Raw genomic sequence first — 20,430 nt, forward strand, 5'->3', positions numbered from 1 at the left:
TGTTCAGTGATTTGGTCATAAACAATATATTCAAGTGCTTTGGAAACAGCAGGCAGTATGCTAATTGGTCGGTAATCACTAGGCTGTTGTGGGTTTTCGATCTTAGGGATGGGTCGAATTATGCTTCTTTTCCATGCAGTGGGGTATATTCCGTTCACGAGGGAAAAATTAAATATGTCAGTTAAGACAGGTACTAAGATATCAGCAACATTCTTAATCATGGTTATACCGATACTGTCATTGCCTATTGCATCAAAAGAGATTCTCATTATTGCTTTTCTTGCCGTATTTGTTGTTACATGTTTTAGATGGAAGGTATCGTTGTTAGTTATCCTGTTTGGGGATTCTTGTGGACGGTAATTATCAGCCGTGCTGGTATTCAGAGGTGCAGAGAAGAATTCATTTAATTCGTTAGCTGACACATGAAAAGTACTTTCCGATTTTGCCTTTCCGACCCCCAAGCTACGGAGATTCTTCCATAGAGTCGTGGGTGTCAGATCGCTGCATACAAGGGAGCGAGCGTGCCTGATTTTGGCATTGCGAATGCATTGTTTCACTCTGTTCCGTAGCTTTCTATATTCTTCGAAACGCTCGGGTTTCGGATCTGCCTTGAAACGCCTGTGGGCAGCATCCCTATTAGTCATCATTTGACGTAATTCAGCTGTCAGCCATGGAGCATGAGATTTTCTTACACGGACTGTGCGCACAGGTGCATGTTTGTCATAGAGGGCAGTGAGTTTATCACCAAGTTCATTAATTTTGACGTCGATTGTAGGTTCTCTGATTATTTGATGCCATGAGATTTCTAAGCAATCGGCTGTTAGAGCGTCAAGGTCAATACGTTTCATGTTCCTACAAGTTATGTAACGCGATTTGATCCTTGGGGGCTGCACAGAGTAGGCCAGGAATATTACATCATGTGCTGAGAGGCCAGGGGCCGATGATTGACCAACATCTCTTATTCTGTCAGTCTGTTTCGTTGCGATCACGTCTATAAGAGTATGACTGTGCGCCGTATGGTGTGTAGGTTGTAATGGAAGAATGTTCATGCTATTGCAACTAAACAATCTTCTTAGGTTTATTGCGGAGGGAGTGTCTCTTACCAGGTCTATGTTCAAGTCACCCATTACGATGACATGTTCGTATTGACACTGAAGTGAAAGTAATTCCGACTGGAAGGAACTCATTGAGCTTATTTTTGGCGGCTTGTACACGACGCCAGTCAAGAATTTCCGACTTTGTATATTTATTTCAATGAACATGAATTCAGCCTCTTTTTCTGCAGCAGGATTTGACGTACATAAGACTTTCGCTTTGAGATCTGTTCGTATATATGCGCCGACCCCGCCACCTCGCTTTTTTGATCTGTCTGCCCTAAGAAATGTGTACCCTGGGAGATGAATAGATGCAGAGGATATGTGCGGTTTCAACCACGTTTCGGATAAGAGGATTACGTGGTAGTTTAGTTGGTTGAAGAGGAGGCTAAGTTCTTCGTAATGCGCAGGTAAAGACTGAATGTTGCAATGAGCTGCTAAAAGCTCGGACGCGTTCCGCTGAGCAGCCTGGAGTAGGGTGGCAGACTGGTTTGTCCCTTTGTTAGGCACTACCTGCCGCGAGGGGCACTGGCCGGTGCTTCCGCCAAGTGACATATTACAGGGGTGTCCGAGATTTTGCGCGCCCTGTTTGTGACTCCGCAAGAGCCGAAAGAAAGGCGACTGCAAGAGATTTCCTGAGGTTGCGGGAGTATAGAAAATGGATTAGTGGTATTCGGTGCAGGGAGAATATGACCAAAATGGTGACGGCTGTGTGTCACTGAGTATCCTATGTCGTAAGAGGAAAAATGTAATTAGAGTATTTGAAACAGCTTAGGGTGGAAATAAGGGAAAGGGGAGCGATTTAAGAGGCCGATGCTGCCAGCAGAGAGAAGTAAGCTTAATATTTAATAGAGTATCGTAGGAAGCTAGAATTAAATTGAAATTTACTAGAGTGATACTGGTAGTGATTATCATAGGAAGCTACAATTAGATTTAAATTTGCTAAAGTGATACTGATAGTGATTTTTGTTATGAACAATTTAAACCGAAGAGATGGTTGACTAATGAACTAAAGGAGAGACTAATAATTGCAATAGAACTATTACAGAATGGAAGAGAATAAACTGAGAAAATGAAAAAAGTATTAGCAGTAACTAAAACTAAGCAATGGCTACAGCTAAAGACACAAAAAAATAGTAAAAAGTTAATACAGTTACAAAAACAATTAGTTGAAGGTACAAATAATTAAAAAGTTAATACAGTTACAAAAACAATTAGTTGAAGGTACAAATAATTAAAAAGTTAATACAATTACAAGACTATATCTGAGTATAGGACTGTTAAAATTTGCAAATGGTGTTAAGTTTGACTTTTGGCTCGAGTAGGTTCACTTAATACTGTTTAGTTCTGTCATGTTTGTGACTGTCTTCTTTCCAGCTGCAGTCTTAATGATTACTCTGCCATCCTGAGTCCACACATTCTGAAGACCGAAATTGGATATGGCACTGTTTAAAATCTTTAGCCGCTCGTGTGTCAGATCTTCCCTTATTGTAATCCCTGTCCTTGCTAACTTCTTCTTCTGGGTAAAGATCTCAGCCCTTTTTCGGTACGACACAAATTTAATTATTATTGGACGAGGTTTGGTAGCACCTGGTAGTTTTCGTCCCACCCGGTGGCTCCTGTCAATGTCTGCCTTGGTCACTTCGACGCCTAATTTTTTACGCGCAACCTGTATAAGCAGGTTGTCCGTGTCTTCTTCTTTATTTTCTGCTACTCCAAACAGTCGTAGACTATTTCGCCTTTGGTACTGTTCTAGCTCGTCTGTGGCGGCAGATAGTTTCACTTCCAACTCTCGTGCCTTTTTCTCGTATTCAGACACAGACTTTTTTAGTGCTGTAATTTCGGCAGTATTGGCCTCAACAGTTTCACGCATTTGGCCAATACTGCTGCCGTTACAGTATCTGATATGGTGCCTGCTATCAGATCGAGATTGTTTTTATCGCGAAGCGCAGCGTTTACCTCAGAGCGGACCAGCTCCGCTATACCGGGAGCCGCCAGGAACAGGCCCGCCGCACCTGCTGCTTCCCCGCTGCTGTTGATTCTTCTGTTTACCATTTTCTCGCAGATATTGGCGGAGCACAGAAAAAAATAGCACTACTGCACAGAACACTGTTGTTTACACGATTTCCACTTGTACTAGACAACACCACCTGCGAGAACACCTTCGAGTTCGACTAAATTTCGCGAGCCGAACTTAACACGTGTTACACTGCAGCCGCCATGAGGAATATGGTAATCTTATTAGGCGCAGACTGAAACTTGACTATAGACTGGTACAGACTACTGCAGACTGGTACAGACTGGTGCAGACAAATGCAGACTGACTAATTGAAGGTCTGTACGCTCGTTATAATACCTCGTGCATTCAGGTATCAGTGCGTGAGTGTGATCCGCGAGGAGAAAAGGTTCTACGTTAGCAGCAATCTCATTGGCTGCATTACATATTAATACGCGGATCGGCAGAAGCAGAATTTGGTCCATCTCTAAGCAGCGCCATCTCGTAGTGCGGAGACGGACGAGCGCTGCGCCTGCGCTGTTGTGCTTAGCGGGGCGCGCTCTAGTGGGAAAGTTGTGAATGCGCTGACTACGCAGAACTATGTACACAACACTACCATAATACAATACTTATGCAAAGTGTACTGACGCAGGGTAATAAACGAACAGCACACCCAACATTCCACCAGCTGCCCACCCCTGCTGTACAGACTTCGAATCTGGGGAACACCATCACCTGGCTTGCAGGACACTGCAACCTTCTGTGAAGTACTTCCCCGCCTGCTGCCACGACGTAGCAGGGTCACATGTGGTGTCAGCACGCCAAACAGGTATACCACTGTGTAGTATCTGAGGAGTTATCGCAGTCTGAACCATCTTCCCGCCGTAGAATAGCAACGGTAGAGGCCGAGCGAGGTGGCTCAGTCTTTAACACAGTTATCTGGCCTCTGGGAGGAGGCGTTTCAAATCCGGTCCGGCAATTCAGATTTAGATTGTCTGCGATTTTCCTACTTTGCTCCAGAAAAATGCTAGGATTGTTCCTTTGAAAGACGGGCACGCCCGATTTCCTTTCCCATCCTTCTGTAATAAGATTTTGTGCTCCGACTCTAACGACCGCGCTGTCAACATGGCATTAAACACTAATCTTCCTTCTTTAAGGAATAGTAGAGGAAACACACTTTATTAAAAAACAAGACAAACTAAAGAAGTGCACATACAATCCTCTTCATGCCCACGCCAAACCTACCAGAAAGTCGGCTGTGGCCCGACTGACAACGCCACTCACGATACGCCCCTTCTATCACTCTTAGCTTATTGCTATGGCCACTACGACAGGCATGTCAGGCGGAAAATCATCACGGAGCCTACTTCAAATGCACATCCCCCAACATTACCTAGCAGACATTCACAAGAACTATGTTGTCACTCATCCATGGCTGTTTGTATTGCTGTGTAGGTGAGAAACAAGTCCAGGGATTGCCCATTCGTGTATCCAAACAACTGTCGGACTCAACTGTAAAAACAGAAAAACGCTCGCAAATCCCGCGTTACTCATGTAGGCGTAGACGTGATCATGACGCCACTTACGGTTATGACTCATATTGTTAGTATACGTACTGTCACTACGATACAACTGCGTTACGCGACTGCTTGGTTCATGTTTTCTTCCGTGCCTTAGGATCCTTACTGCTCTAATGATAAAACGCATAATAGTATTTTGATGCCCCATTGCGCTGTTGGTAATAAGTTCAAATGGTTCAAATGGCTCTGAGCACTATGGGACTTAACATCTATGGTCATCAGTCCCCTATAACTTAGAACTACTTAAACCTAACTAACCTAAGGACAGCACACAACACCCAGCCATCACGAGGCAGAGAAAATCCCTGACCCTGCCGGGAATCGAACCCGGGAACCCGGGCGTGGGAAGCGAGAAAGCTACCGCACGACCACGAGAAGCGGGCTGGTAATAAGTCGCTGGACGTGGAGGTAGTCGTGTAATACCAGAACCAAAATTATTTTTCACTTGCATGATACGTTTCGGGAAATGATTTTAATTTTCAGGTACTTTACTGTCGAGAGGACTTTGCTAGGAGAAGTGATATGTTAACAACGTGTCATTTTCTGGAAGTAACCTAAGATTAGAATTCTGTATTCAAACAAAACATCAGGATTTCGAATATTGCTTACTTTCTAGTACTCCCTTGCTGTGTGTTTCTGCTGATACAACTTGTCTGCGTTATAGCATTCTCCGCTTCTATGAAGTGGAGGGCATGGGTGGTCGCTGTCTGACTGGGAGCACCCTGGCAGAATTCTTTCTCTAGCCACTTTCCCGACGGTCACCAGTGGACACTGAGACGGATAAACACACTTACTTTTTAATTCATTTTTAATAAAGTGCATTTCTCTACCATTTCCTTTCCAATGCACTAGACACTGGACTTGTTACCTACCGAGTGGCGCGTGAGCACTGGGACAATTGTACTTACTGTAGGTCTCCTCGCGTTTTTAGGTACTGGTACATTTTCTGTATCATACATCTTGTATTTGTTGAAATATGTCTAACTCGTGATGATGCAATTTGTTGAAATAATACACTGCAGTAGTAGTTAAACATTTAAAACCATGTATTTTCGATAACAGGATAACAATGATTAAACTACACTCCTGGAAATGGAAAAAAGAACACATTGACACCGGTGTGTCAGACCCACCATACTTGCTCCGGAGAGGGCTGTACAAGCAATGATCACACGCACGGCACAGCGGACACACCAGGAACCGCGGTGTTGGCCGTCGAATGGCGCTAGCTGCGCAGCATTTGTGCACCACCGCCGTCAGTCTCAGCCAGTTTGCCGTGGCATACGGAGCTCCATCGCAGTCTTTAACACTGGTAGCATGCCGCGACAGCGTGGACGTGAACCGTATGTGCAGTTGACGGACTTTGAGCGAGGGCGTATAGTGGGCATGCGGGAGGCCGGGTGGACGTACCGCCGAATTGCTCAACACGTGGGGCGTGAGGTCTCCACAGTACATCGATGTTGTCGCCAGTGGACGGGGGAAGGTGCACGTGCCCGTCGACCTGGGACCGGACCGCAGCGACGCACGGATGGACGCCAAGACCGTAGGATCCTACGCAGTGCCGTAGGGGACCGCACCGCCACTTCCCAGCAAATTAGGGACACTGTTGCTCCTGGGGTATCGGCGAGGACCATTCGCAACCGTCTCCATGAAGCTGGGCTACGGTCCCGCACACCGTTAGGCCGTCTTCCGCTCACGCCCCAACATCGTGCAGCCCGCCTCCAGTGGTGTCGCGACAGGCGTGAATGGAGGGACGAATGGAGACGTGTCGTCTTCAGCGATGAGAGTCGCTTCTGCCTTGGTGCCAATGATGGTCGTATGCGTGTTTGGCGCCGTGCAGGTGAGCGCCACAATCAGGACTGAATACGACCGAGGCACACAGGGCCAACACCCGGCATCATGGTGTGGGGAGCGATCTCCTACACTGGCCGTACACCTCTGGTGATCGTCGAGGGGACACTGAATAATGCACGGTACATCCAAACCGTCATCGAACCCATCGTTCTACCATTCCTAGACCGGCAAGGGAACTTGCTGTTCCAACAGGACAATGCACGTCCGCATGTATCCCGTGCAACCCAACGTGCTCTAGAAGGTGTAAGTTAACTACCCTGGCCAGCAAGATCTCCGGATCTGTCCCCCATTGAGCATGTTTGGGACTGGATGAAGTGTCGTCTCACGCGGTCTGCACGTCCAGCACGAAAGTTGGTCCAACTGAGGCGCCAGGTGGAAATGGCATGGCAAGCCGTTCCACAGGACTACATCCAGCATCTCTACGATCGTCTGCATGGGAGAGAGCAGCCTGCATTGCTGCGAAAGGTGGATATACACTGTAATAGTGCCGACATTGTGCATGCTCTGTTGCCTGTGTCTATGTGCCTGTGGTTCTGTCAGTGTGATCATGTGATGTATCTGACCCCAGGAATGTGTCAATAAAGTTTCCCCTTCCTGGGACAATGAATTCACAGTGTTCTTATTTCAATTTCCAGGAGTGTATATGAAGTAAATTTGCCATTTACTTCTAAACGGTTTGCGCTAGAACGTTCAAACTACACGGTTGGCCACGGGTTCATGATGGGAATTACTATGTGCTGTATGGTTTGGTTTAGCGACAAAGCCTACTTTCACTTGCACAGGTACGTCAATAAGCAAAATTGGCGCATTTGCAGCACTGAGAATCTGCATTTCGTGATCGAGAACTCTCTTCGCCCTCAGCAGGTGACTGTGTGGTGTCCAACGTCCAGTTATGGAATAATTGGTGCGATATTCCTTGACGACACGGTGACTGCCGAACAGTACGTGAAGGTTTTGGAAGATGATGTCATCCCCATTATCCGAAGTACCCTGATTTCGACAAAATGTGGTTCATGCAAGACGGAGGTTGACCGTGTCGAAGCAGAAGAGTTTTTAATGTCCTGGAGGAGCACTTTAGGGACCGCCTTCTGGTTCTGGGTTACCCACAGGTCACTGGCATGGGCCTCGATTGGGCGCCATATTCTCCGGATTTGATCAAATACGACTCCTTTCTGTGGGGCTACATTAAAGACAAGGTGTACAGCAATAACCCCAAAGCCATTGCTGAACTGAAGACAGCGATTCAGGAGATCATCGACAGCATCGATGTTCCGACACATCAACGGGTCATCCAGAATTTCGCTATTCGCCTGAGTCACATCATCGCCAATGGTGGCAGGCATATCGAACATCTCATAACCTAAATCCGAATATCTGCAGTGACGGTTACATGTTGAATAATGTGTGTGCACACCGTAGTTTGTAACTAATTTACTTTTTTTTCATATAGTTCGGTAATTGTCAACCTGTACCTTACAATGGAAGCGTGAGTATTTGGAAGTAATCTGTAACATAGCAAATAGCTATAGGATGAGGGATTGATTGCAATAAATGTCCTGGCGTCTTTAACTTATAGAAATTATAGTTATTCAGTTACATACTTTATTGTTAAAGTGAATTACTTCCTCATTTACGCCACCATTTTCTGATTCCTCTCACTACAGTGTACAGAGCACAAATGACGAGGTTCTACAAATAAAAAGAATAGGGGAGGTGTCCCCCACCAATTAATACGTTTCTATTGGTCTGGAGAGAAAGAGAGAGAGAGAGATAGAAGGCGTTTGCCGCCTTTTTTTAACTCAGGCCGTTGCCCTCAGAGGGGTGATATTTTTGACGCGCCTCTTGCTTACCGCTGCCGAAGAGATTATAGTGTGGGCGGGAGGAGCCTTGCGTATTACGAATAGCGGCGTCAGTCGGGCCGCATTCAGCTTTTTGGTAGGTCATCCATCGTCACGAAGAGGATTACACGTACTCTTCTACCGCAAACCTCTATAACAACAGTTTTTAATGGAGAGAATGAAGGCCGAAGTTGATTTACAGTTCTCCAGCGACATGATCAAAGAAAACTTTAATTATGCTATGCCTCGTATAAAAAATACATGATACCAATCTCCCACTAGTGTAAAACATATCCCAACCCTTCCACATGGACACAGCGAAAACCCACCTCCTTTCTTATCTACACCTATTTTGATTAGGAACTTGAACGGCATCCGAAATACAACAGGTTTCTGAGACGATCCCAGTACATATATTGGGGGACTGTACCACAGCATACACACACCACCTTACGGTTTGTGGCGGAGAGTACATTAGGACTCAACATGTTCCATTTGCATGAAAGGAATAGATGTTGGTAGACATCCGTTTTGTTTTTTAAATAGAGTGATTGCAGTAAATATCATGGTGTCATTATTTTATAGAGTTCAGTCACAAAGTTATTGTAATACCTGGTAAATTATGATCTGCTGCCATTTTCTAAGTACGATAACTTCGTTGCTGACGGTCCTTCCTCTCACTCTGATACATAGAGCACAAATAATGAAGCTCAGAGAGAAAAGAAGGGGATGGGTTTTCAGCATTTTTTAACACAAGCAGTTGGGTAGATCGTTATCTGTCGTCGTATTGATACAATGGATTGGTGGCTTCCATTTTCCAGCCTTCGCTATTGTCCAAGGTCACATGCCGTCGTAAGGGGGTTCCCATTTGTCTTATTTTATATTGAGATGAGAAGAAGAAAGGGCACTTTGCCCAGTATTCAAACTGATACTCTACTTCTGCGTGCACAAGACTGAAGGAGCTTTGGGAGCATTATGGGCAGGGCTCTCCAACCAGTTCGGGATTTTGACTATCTATCGTGCCACTCGGGCAGCGTTTGGCACGGTATCCCTCATCGGGACAGCCAACAACTCTGTCAGTCAATGTCAAGCCGAATAACTGCTTGCATAAGGGGCAAAATTGGACCTAAGCGTTATTGTCTTACTCAATTTCTGAAGCTCTTTCTCTCTAAGAAATCATAGGATTCAGAGTATTGTAAGTTGGAAAAATGCTTTAATAAAAGCTATATTCATTTTGTCACAGATCATATTCAGGAATGAAAAATGGAAATTACTAACTGTGTAGCTATTGAATCCAGATTTCAATCTTTTGCCAATCGAAAAATCGTTTCAGGCAAAAACAGTATCTCGGCCGCAGAACCGAATTTTCCATTGAAAAATTGGTGTTGTCAGTGGAGAAATAAGTGTCTATTGTAAGAACTCCGTCTAGCTGAGAAGTGATAGTATTATTAAATATCATATATCTGATACAGACATGTTTGTTTACGTGTGATATTTCAGTACGATGTGTACCTTTAGAAATATTTTTATGACTCAAGTGTACCTCTCCGCATATTTGCGAAGCTTCTGACTTTTCCAAGACAGTTCCAGATGTCAAAGCAAGATGTCCTGTAAGTAATAGGACTATAATCTTTGATTAATAATGCATTTATCTATGGTTAACGAACGATTATTATTTACTGTGTTAGTGAAGCAACAGTGGTTTCGTTTCGGATTCATTTCTGCACCTTGTTAATGGTGTTCGTGAGCACTTGGAAAGAACAGAACTAAGGTTCAAAGCTTCTTAGTTTCAACAAAGAAACTTTTGATAAAAGTGGCGCAGATTGACGAGTCACATCATCTTCAAATTGACTTCATTGACACAGAAACTTCAGCTATTATGCACACTGTATGAACCACATTTAAGGGATTCTCGACAGATTTAGCAGCGGACATTCGTTGCAGCTCAGGGGCAGAAACGCTAGAGCAATGTTTTTATGATCGCTCTGATACCAGGTAGATATTTTTCATGAGTACTATTATGACGTCGAGAAGGAATCTCTCAATCTGCAAAGGAGTGTGCGCTGGTTTGAAACTTGCTACTAGATTGTGGGCTGGATGGGGACCAATCCCAGATCCAATAGTAACGTCGCCCCCCCCCCCCCCACCCCCTATGACAAGTTTCGAATTCGAGTTCCGATGCAGCTATCAGCGCCCTATCACCCATACTGGAAGACAATCGGTTCGGTTTCAAGAAGGGGAAACATACCAGAGAAGCAATTGCTCATAGTAATAGAAGACAGATGTTGAAAAAATTGTATTATAGTAGCATATCTTCACCTAAAAAATTACTTCGTCTGTATAATGAGGAACAAGATATGTGCAATCAGAAGATTGGGCTAAGGCATAGATATACCAATTATCTACACTATCTGATAAAAAATATCAGGGCAGTTAATACACTAATTTGGGGTACGTCCACCCGTTGCTTTTATGATGACTTGAACACTACGGGGACACATTTAAAGAGACTTTTGAATATCTGTCTTCCTCATGAGCCGAAAACAGAAAAGATCGTGATGCTGGACGGTGGGGTCTAGAGCGAAGTCGATTGTCTGACTCATCCCAAAACTGTTCCATTGGGTTCAGATCTACACTCTAGGCAGGCCAGACCATATCAGGAATGTTACTGCCCCTAGACCACGGTCTACAGTTGCTGCGTAAGATATAATGCATTGTCGAGTTGGTAGAAACAGTCATGGTTTCCAAACTGTCCCTCTACTGTGCGCAGTACACAATACTGTAAAATGTGTTCTTATCCTCCCGCATTTACTGTTTTCGTAGGGGCAATAAGGACACCACGGCCCAACCACGAAAGAAACTTCCTTAGCGTAACATACTTCACTGTTGGCAAAGCCCACATAGGGTATAGCGTGATTCATCACTCCATATCACTTGTTTCCAGTCATTCGCTACAGAAGTGTGTAGCTTATGATGAACTGCTGTACAATTTACTCAATACTTTCTAACTTCTTAAGTACATTTATTGTACTAGCTGGACCCTTGGTACAACTTTGGAACTCATGTGTGAGTCCTCCAGCTGATTCCACATGCTTTTTTTACAACCATCCTCCGCAATGCTCGATGGTTGCTGTCTGTCAGTACACGAGGTCTGCCTGGTTCCTTCGCGTTTTTACTTCTCAGTTATATAAACAGTCGATTTGTACAGCTATAGAAGGGTTGAAATGTTCCTGATGCATTTGTTATTCACGAGACATCCAATGACTGGTCGACGTTCGGAGTCACTGAGCTCTCCTGAGAGGCCAATTCTGCTGTTATCGCTTCTCTACTGGCATCCCAATACTTCTTGTCTCCTTTTTATACTTGCAGGGCGACCTCTCCTGACATCTAGAGGTCACTTCCCGATACTTCTCATCAGATAATGTACAAGATCCACAGAACATATAGAGAATATCAAGAAAGATAAGTTCGTGTAAAGAAGGATAATAGACAATGTATCCCGTGCAACCCAACGTGCTCTAGAAGGTGTAAGTTAACTACCCTGGCCAGCAAGATCTCCGGATCTGTCCCCCATTGAGCATGTTTGGGACTGGATGAAGCGTCGTCTCACGCGGTCTGCACGTCCAGCACGAACGCTGGTCCAACTGAGGCGCCAGGTGGAAATGGCATGGCAAGCCGTTCCACAGGATTACATCCAGCATCTCTACGATCGTCTCCATGGGAGAATAGCAGCCTACATTGCTGCGAAAGGTGGATATACACTGTACTAGTGCCGACATTGTGCATGCTCTGTTGCCTGTGTCTATGTGCCTGTGGCTCTGTCAGTGTGATCATGTGATGTATCTGACCCCAGGAATGTGTCAATAAAGTTTCCCCTTCCTGGGCCAATGAATTCACGGTGTTCTTATTTCAATTTCCAGGAGTGTATATTTATGGCAAACTATAGCATAATGGCAATTAAAGACATTGAGCCTACAGACCTGTCCGCGTTCACGTTTGGCACTTTACTCATAAATTCACAATGACCTGTTTCGACTTACTGTCATTATCAGATCTTTAGGAGTACATGAGGAAGTGATCTTGAAATGGAGTGTGTTTTCGTTCTTGCCTATTGCACTAGTCAGTGCTGCTTCATCACTTAAATACCGGAACACCGCTGGCCGCGGTGGCCGAGCGGTTCTAGGCTCTACAGTCTGGAACCGCGCGGCCGCTACTGTCGCAGGTTCGAATCCTGCCTCGGTCACGGATGTGTGTGATGTCCTTAGGTTAGTTAGGTTTAATTAGTTCTAAGTTCTAGGGGACAGATGACCTTAGAAGTTAAGTCCCATAGTGCACAGAGCCATTTTTTTTTTTTTTGAACCGGAAATCCCTCTCTCATTTGCTTGTTTGTGCAAATTTTGTGATATTGATAACTGTATAAAAATAATCCTAATGATTTGGTAATGGCAGTAAATTGAAACTCGTCATTGTTAACTGTGCCGTAGTGTGCGATCAAGACCGACGTTTAAGAATAGGGAGCGTAACACGAATAAATGGAGATGTTACAAGCCATCAAGTACATGGATGGCATCCATGGGAGAGCAACAGAGTGTGCCCAGTAATTTTTGACCAACTTAAACGACAAAGAGACCACTGACTTGAACGGAGTCCATTTCCAGCATTATTTGTAGAGAGCAGATCTCCCATTCATTTATAATGTGGTGCAAAAAATTGTATACACCACTCACGTGTTATGTCTTACGCCTGTTCCGACTGGCCGGATTGCGGTCTACAAAGCAGTACGAGCAGCGATCAGCAAGGTGTGTGTAATGAGACTGTCAGCACTGCAAACGATCTGGTAACTTTGCTTTGGTCCACTCGTGTAGACCGTCGTGTTCATCCCTTACAGATGCTCAGTCCATGTTTCAGCTCCGTACAGCAATCACGTGATTTCTGAGAGCACCATCACTGAAGTTACGTCTTTATTGGGTGTTACGAAAATGGAACAGCGGAATTTAGAGCAAGGTTATGCAATCACGTTTTGTGTTAAACTTGGGGAATCCGCGAGCGTGGCAGGCCTATGGGGAACATTTCTTATCGAGAGTACAAGTTCTTCGCTGGCACAAATCATTTTTGGAAGGCCGAGAACAAGTTGAAGGTGAACGTTGCTCAGAGATACCTTCAACTTCAAAAACCGACGAAAACGTCGAACATATGCGTGCTCTGGTGAGATCAGGCAAACTGTCAACCAAGTGTTAAAGATGTCCCTGAAGGTCTCAGAGAAATGGTGAATCGAATGTGACCGGACATTGCAGATGAGTGGATATTGCATCATGACAACGGGTCAGGTCACACGGCCACTTCCATCACAGAATTTTTAACACTAGAAGACATTCCTGTTGTTTTACAGCGTCCACTATTCACCTCGTCTGAGCCCTTGTGACTTCTTTTCTTTTCCATGAATTGAAAGAGTCTTAAATGACCTCATTCTGGGACTGTGGAGAGCGCTCAAAAGAATGTGACCGACTTATTAAGGGTACTATCAATTGAAGCCTTTCAGCTCTGCTACCAAGATAGGGAACGGCGACTCCGTCGGTGTGTAGCAGCCGAAGGTTACTACTTCGAAGGGGACAATATTGTTGTTTGAAAAAAATAAAGACTTTGGTAAATAAAAAACCAGTCTCATTACTTTTGTCACTGACTTTATATGATCGTGCAACATGTGATCAGCATGTCGCTAATACCTCCAGCCGTTATTGCCGGTAGATGAATTATGATAATATCGTTGCTTATTTCTTCAAGCAGCTCCTTATTCGGCCTCACAAGGGCATAGTAGACTGCGTACCAGACCTGCCTATCTCACCAAAAAAAATGTGAGGAGGTACCGGGAACCGAAGCGGGGTTCTTCCGCGCTTATTGAAGTAACACTAATCATTCATCTACGGAGACGTTCTTTGACTATGTATTAAATGATTTTTAGCATTGCAATGAAATGCTACGAGTATCATTCCGTATGTCTTGGCAAATATAATATATCGTGCGTACACTCTAATTTCAGCAAACGCATTGGAAACCCTGTGGCAGGCAGTATCGAAATCAATCGACAGACTGCGGCCGCATGCGAGGGTGGCTCGGTGCCAACTACTGAGACAGTCAGTGGGAGGTTGGCTGTGCCACAAGGTGGATGTAAGCAGATTGGAATGGCAATTATAAGTTAAAATTGCCTTTCTGGCCGGCAGAAATGCTACTCAGCGTCATGCGGAATTACGAGCAGCGGTGGGTGACGGAGAAAGCGTCCGGCACTGCTGGATAGTGCAATCTCCATAATAACGCTACAACCTACACGACTGACGTCATCAAGAATTGTGTGCAGCGGTAGGGGTGGGCAATCCTCCCCCACCCACCCTCCTCACGACACCCCAGTCCATGAGACTTCGATCTGATTCCACAACTGAAGAAACCCAAGTGGGAGGCGCTTTGCAAACAGGGCGGATATCCTCACGGCAATTCGACGACAGATGGCACATATTCTTGGCAGTGCCGATGGCATTCAAAGCCTTCCCCATCGCTGGCAGTTCTGTCTGGATCCACTGGGAGACTTATTTGAAGGACATTCTTGTTGTGGTTGGCAGGAGAGCCAACCGTTTTACTGAAGGAGGCCGAAATGCACGCGTTTTAGCTCACACAGGCTGGCGTGAGGTTTGGAACATGACAAGGGAATTATAATTGAGAAAAATGGACGTAGCTGGTGGAATACTTAACTCTAATCCGTTAATGGAGAACGTCGCTCTTTATGGTACATGATTCACAATATCAATAGTACGGATATTGGCGCCTTGCTAGGTCGTAGCAAATAACGTAGCTGAAGGCTATGCTAACTATCGTGTCGGCAAATGAGAGCGTAGAAGTCAGTGAACCATCGCTAGCAAAGTCGGCTGTACAACTGGGGCGAGTGCTAGGAAGTCTCTCTAGACCTGCCGCTCGGTCTGCAATCATTGATAGTGGCGACACGCGGGTCCGACGTATACTACCGGACCGCGGCCGATTTAAAGGCTACCACCTAGCAAGTGTGGTGTTTGGCGGTGACACCACAATTTTCTTCCATTTGTGCTCATGCACAATAAATTTACATGGAGTTCCAATGCGTGTGTTCCGTTTCACCCTCTGCCGCGAACTCCTGTACTAGAACCTTAGTTGGCATTCAGATACACACTGCCTTACCGGTTCAAAGCATATAGTGACACTTCTATGCGTTATCGTAAGATATACCATAGTTGCCATGACTTATGGAATGAACCCCGTACATGAACTGCCACTACTGCATTGCAACCATAATTTTAAGAGGAGTAAGTCGTATGATTCTACAAACATCAAAAATATTTACATGCATACCGATAGCAATTGTAACCATTATTTCATTAGGTCTCCATTTAATATCCTGCGTAGCTTCGCCTGAAAACGAGAATATTGTCATACTCTCTAACTTAATGACAGTATTGCATCTCGTATCATAAAGGCGAACGAGTTCAGAGAAGCGGGCAACTGTTACCTGTACTTCAAAATCAAAACAAAACGTTTGGATTTCCGTCAAGCGGAATAACTTCTGAGGCTTCGACAGCTATAGCACTGAAACTGTGAGAGTTGATTGCATAGCGCTCCGCTGATCTCTTTCGTCCCATCAGTAAAGCAACAGCGCACCTACATAAACAACTGGGTCACTTCCATCACTGTACATAAGTATTTACATTATACTCGGGCGACGACAGCACGGCGACAGTCGCGAAGGTGAAGAGAAGACACACTCCAACGGCATGCTGGCCCATGATTGGATCCCGTCAGTCGGCAAGTGTCAACAATGCGATGCACCACACCACCTGGAAACGCCTCCTACCTCTAGTAGCATTTATATGAGTGGCGGGGGACTTCCGCCGCTGATAGTTTCGCTCATTTACGAATTTTTCAGCCGCGAAGCTGCGTGTGCTATCGCGGCTTCCAACCTCCCGGGCAGTCCTCCAACAATTAAGAGTTGACCTAACAACACAGGAAATGGGGACCGCTTTTTGTTCTTGTTTCCTGCACCGCTCCATGTTGCTCCATCGCTTAAATACCGGAAAGCCTTATCACAGCGAACTCTTTACCACGTACTTCGAGCGTCCGAGGGCGTAGGGATTTGCGGACTTTTAGATGCAATACAATGTATACCCTGCAACTTTCACTTCTGTCACTCTTACAATGTATCAAGTATTATTCTGGGACAGCTACCACTTCCACATGGCATGACGGATCTTCTCTCGGAATCCAAAACTTTGTGAGCAGGCCTTCACCCTGGGAAGAACGCACCTAGGTCACGCGGACAGCTCAGGACTCGGTATAGTGTGATGAGTTGTCTCCTAAGCACACCGGACAAATTACGAGTCACCTCCCAGGAGACGTCACACAATGAAACACCACCTCTAGCGCTGGTAATGGTCTCAGTTCGGCGCGAAAGAGAGCCCATAACTTTCTATAGGTATGCCGTATCCGACAGAAGCCAAATGTAAAACACTGTGAAAATCAAAAAGGTTTTATTTGCAACTGTTAGCTACATCTTTCACCCACTTCTTTACATGGTCACCGCTCCGACTTAGACAGTTCCCGTAGAGTTGTACCAACTTTACAATACCATCGTCATAAAAGATAACCGCTTGTGCTTTCCGCCAATTCTCTGCCATGGCCTGCAGCTCGTTGTCTGTGCCAAACTGTTATCTTCATAGCCAGCGGTTCATGCGAGCAGAAATGAATATCAGAGGGAGCCACGTCCAGCTGTATGGTGGACCAACAAAGACTTCCCACCGAAAACGCTGTAGGAGCGTGTCGGTTGTTCCTGCATTGTCCTGCCCGACAATCGCCATGAAGAATGAAATGCATGACAGTTACGTTGTGTGAGCTGCATGAAATCAGGTGAAACCTCACAGAAGGCACCCATCCTGGCAGCAGACACTATTTTCTAGGCACCTTTATCTGCTCAGTGTGCACTCTGAACTGAAAAGGTCGACGTGGCGCGATCAGTGTGCATTCTAGAGACTCTGCTCAACACGTCTGTGCAAAGCTTCATCTGATTGTCACTATGGTTTCCATTTCGCGACCTGTCTGTCCTTACTTTCCAAACAGCCTTAGTATCAATGTAGACTTCCGTCTACATCTCACCTGAAATACAGGATTTTAGGAGTAAAGGTGCAGCTACTGTGATAACTAATACCTTAATATGTACCCACTTCAGTGTATTAGTTGGCTTTTTTCCTCTGTGTCTAACAGTCTTACCGCAAACACAACACATAATTTACTACCTGATGTTATCTGCACGCTCCTAACTCTGCCACTGAGAAGACTACACCTTACAATATAGCCAATCCTCTTTGAATGCACGTGACCACACTTCGATACCAAACTGCTGCCCACAGGAATATAAACATTAATGGCCTGCTTTTGCCACATGTACTTGGAGGTACTAACTAACCTAAAAATGTGATCCTCAAAATAGCTATAATTGAAGTAAATACTGATTTAATGTTGTCCAGTACATCTTCCTCAGTCACCTGTAGAAATACCTGCACTAGCACCTCTAACACCCTGCATATGATCGGTCTACGTCAGCCTCCTCTGGTGAGTGATCAGCGAATGTGACTGGGTTAGACTCCTGCCCAGGTTGGAGATCATCTCCACCCAGAGACTGGGTGTTGTGTTCTCCTCATCATAATTTTATCTACATTGACACGCAATTCACCGAATGTGCCATCAACTGAAAAAACTTGCAACTTGGCAGCCGAATTTCTCCAGATGGTGACACTGGACATCAGTGCCATGCGATCATTTCATTTCATTGGCCTACAGCATTCTGACAATTACCCAGTATCACAGTTTATCTGTCAGTAAAGTTATCCTATGTTACATTTAATAATCTCGAGTTTTCTACTTTTGTATAAGTACTATTATGTCCACCACTCACATAGACGTCAGGCTACTACTCACAGATAAATTGATGTTGAAAAAACTGCCTGTTTTCATTACACTTCTGGCATTATTAATCACATACATAAAATTTGATGTTAGACTGTAACAAATTTTTGTTGTACCTGTGTTAAGCATGTTTTGAATAGTTTACTGAGTACTTCTGCATTCATTTACTTACGAGTAAAGATGAAAAGCACGCTGTAGTATCTTCACTTGAATGTAAGTCTGGCTCCGTAGCTGAGCGGTCAGCCATGATGACTGCCACGTGATGGATCCAGATTCGATTCCCCATACTGCCTGGGTTTTATCCTTGATGGGAGGACTTGTACAGGGTACACTCTGCCTTGTGAGGCCCATTGAAGAGATTTGTACTTACGGTGATTTTTCGGGTGGTTTCTCGCTTACGTCTGGAAATGCCGTCTGCTAATACATCGTTGTTATTCTGCTTTAGACACTGATAATTTTGGTCTAACTTTTAGCTGTTCTGCAGCACTAAGCATTTCTTATGTTTTTCACAACACACTTGTACGCACACCACTGTATTCTGTTTGTTTTTGTATGTGTTGTTGTTTGTGTTTTGTAGTGTTGCGAGCATAACCTTTCCACTACTTTGTCTGTGACCTACAGCATTTTTTTGTAAACTTAGATTATTGTATGTGTGTAATTCTATTTAATTATGTTTCTGAGTATTTATGTATTGTGTAAGAGTAGAAAAGGAATAGCGAAAAAGGCATTTTTGTAGGGGAGTGGGTAACCGTGATGAGTAGACATACGTATATAGCAGTGTGATGGAATGTGAGTTAGAGCAGAAGATGACAAGCGAGAAGTGAAATTACCGGTAACCAGCTCGCTCCCCACAGAATCACATGAATTTATCTTCAAGTGTCGCACAACGGATAACTCAATGAATTTAATTTGTTAAATAAAATCGCACGTGAAACATCGGTGTTGTAACTCCCAGGACGATAAAATGGAGTGTTTCATCAAACTACTGAATGAATTACCATTTGCTGTGGACCTCCATGTCAAATACAAGTGCACAAGGACATGAAATCATCACGTTCATTGAATTTTAGTACGACGTTCAACGTAATTAAAATAACAGCACCTGGAGAAAGGTCGAGTGATCCTACATCGAGAGCGGGGTGGGGGCCGATTAAGTTACAATGATTGCCGAGTGTGAACCAAAGAGGAAAGAAAGAACTACAGAAAGAATCATGAGTGTGACAACTGTCTTTACTGTGCACATGCTGAGTTCGAGATTGATAATAATCGTATTTGAGTTAGAAACGTAAAAGCCGTAATGTCAGTCTGAAAACATCCTTTCTCTTGATTCGAGAACATTGCAGTCGCTCACTATACTTAATGTCATCAGTCTGCGAACGTTAACGTTACCAGTGGCTGAGAGTGTCAGCTCTGGTGGCTAAAACTCTTAAGTCATCAGGCATGCACCGAAGGCTATTCTTCCTCACAGCCTGGAATAGAAGTCCCCGCCTTGGCTGAAGCGTCCCTTGGCGAGTCTAAGATGGAAGTAAGCTCCACAGAGCGCTCTCAGCAAGGAGCAGAGTTTGTACTCCATCCCTTTGCGTGTGAACCTTGTGCACCAATGACAGTGATTCTTCAGAGTGCCAACCAATCAGTTCTATTCTAATAATGTAATAAGCTCCCTTCTGGATTCAGTTTGCACATAATTAGCGAGTCACGTGTGTTTTTAATGCCGGAATTCACAAACAAGCAGCTCCTATTTCACGTTTCAGCCAACCGGGCCTGCTGCACATACATACCGTGATTTCTTTTCTCCCACTATATTGTATTATCTAGTGGTAGCTGCTCTTACTATTTCTTACCAGCGCCAACAACAAGGCAATTAGCTTAGCGCCAGCCTGACGGCTACAAGTTCCATGTTCTTAAACACAAAAGAGCCGGATGGTCTCCCATCTCACCCCAGAGATTCTATCTTTGTAATGCTTCGGTCCTAGCGTATCCCAGAATACTGGCTTTACTGCAGATGGCAGGGCACTGTGATACTGGGCTCCCTCTTTGTATTCTGACGGCCTGTCTGTTCGACACCAACGGACTGCCCACGTTAAAAACATGAT

General features: G+C 44.7%; 1 protein-coding gene across 1 annotated transcript in view; it reads right to left on the reverse strand.

The window, feature by feature from the left end:
- LOC126272392 (uncharacterized) overlaps positions 1-16,227 on the reverse strand; it is a 99,125-nt gene extending 82,898 nt beyond the window's left edge. The window contains exon 1 of the mRNA XM_049975215.1: positions 16,087-16,227. Coding sequence (XP_049831172.1) covers positions 16,087-16,164 — 78 coding nt within the window. The 5' untranslated portion in view covers positions 16,165-16,227. The remainder of the gene's footprint in view (positions 1-16,086) is intronic.
- Between the last annotated feature and the right edge of the window lie 4,203 nt (positions 16,228-20,430).

The sequence above is a fragment of the Schistocerca gregaria genome, chromosome 5 (genome assembly GCF_023897955.1).
Source record: "Schistocerca gregaria isolate iqSchGreg1 chromosome 5, iqSchGreg1.2, whole genome shotgun sequence".
NCBI classification, from domain to species: domain Eukaryota; kingdom Metazoa; phylum Arthropoda; class Insecta; order Orthoptera; family Acrididae; genus Schistocerca; species Schistocerca gregaria.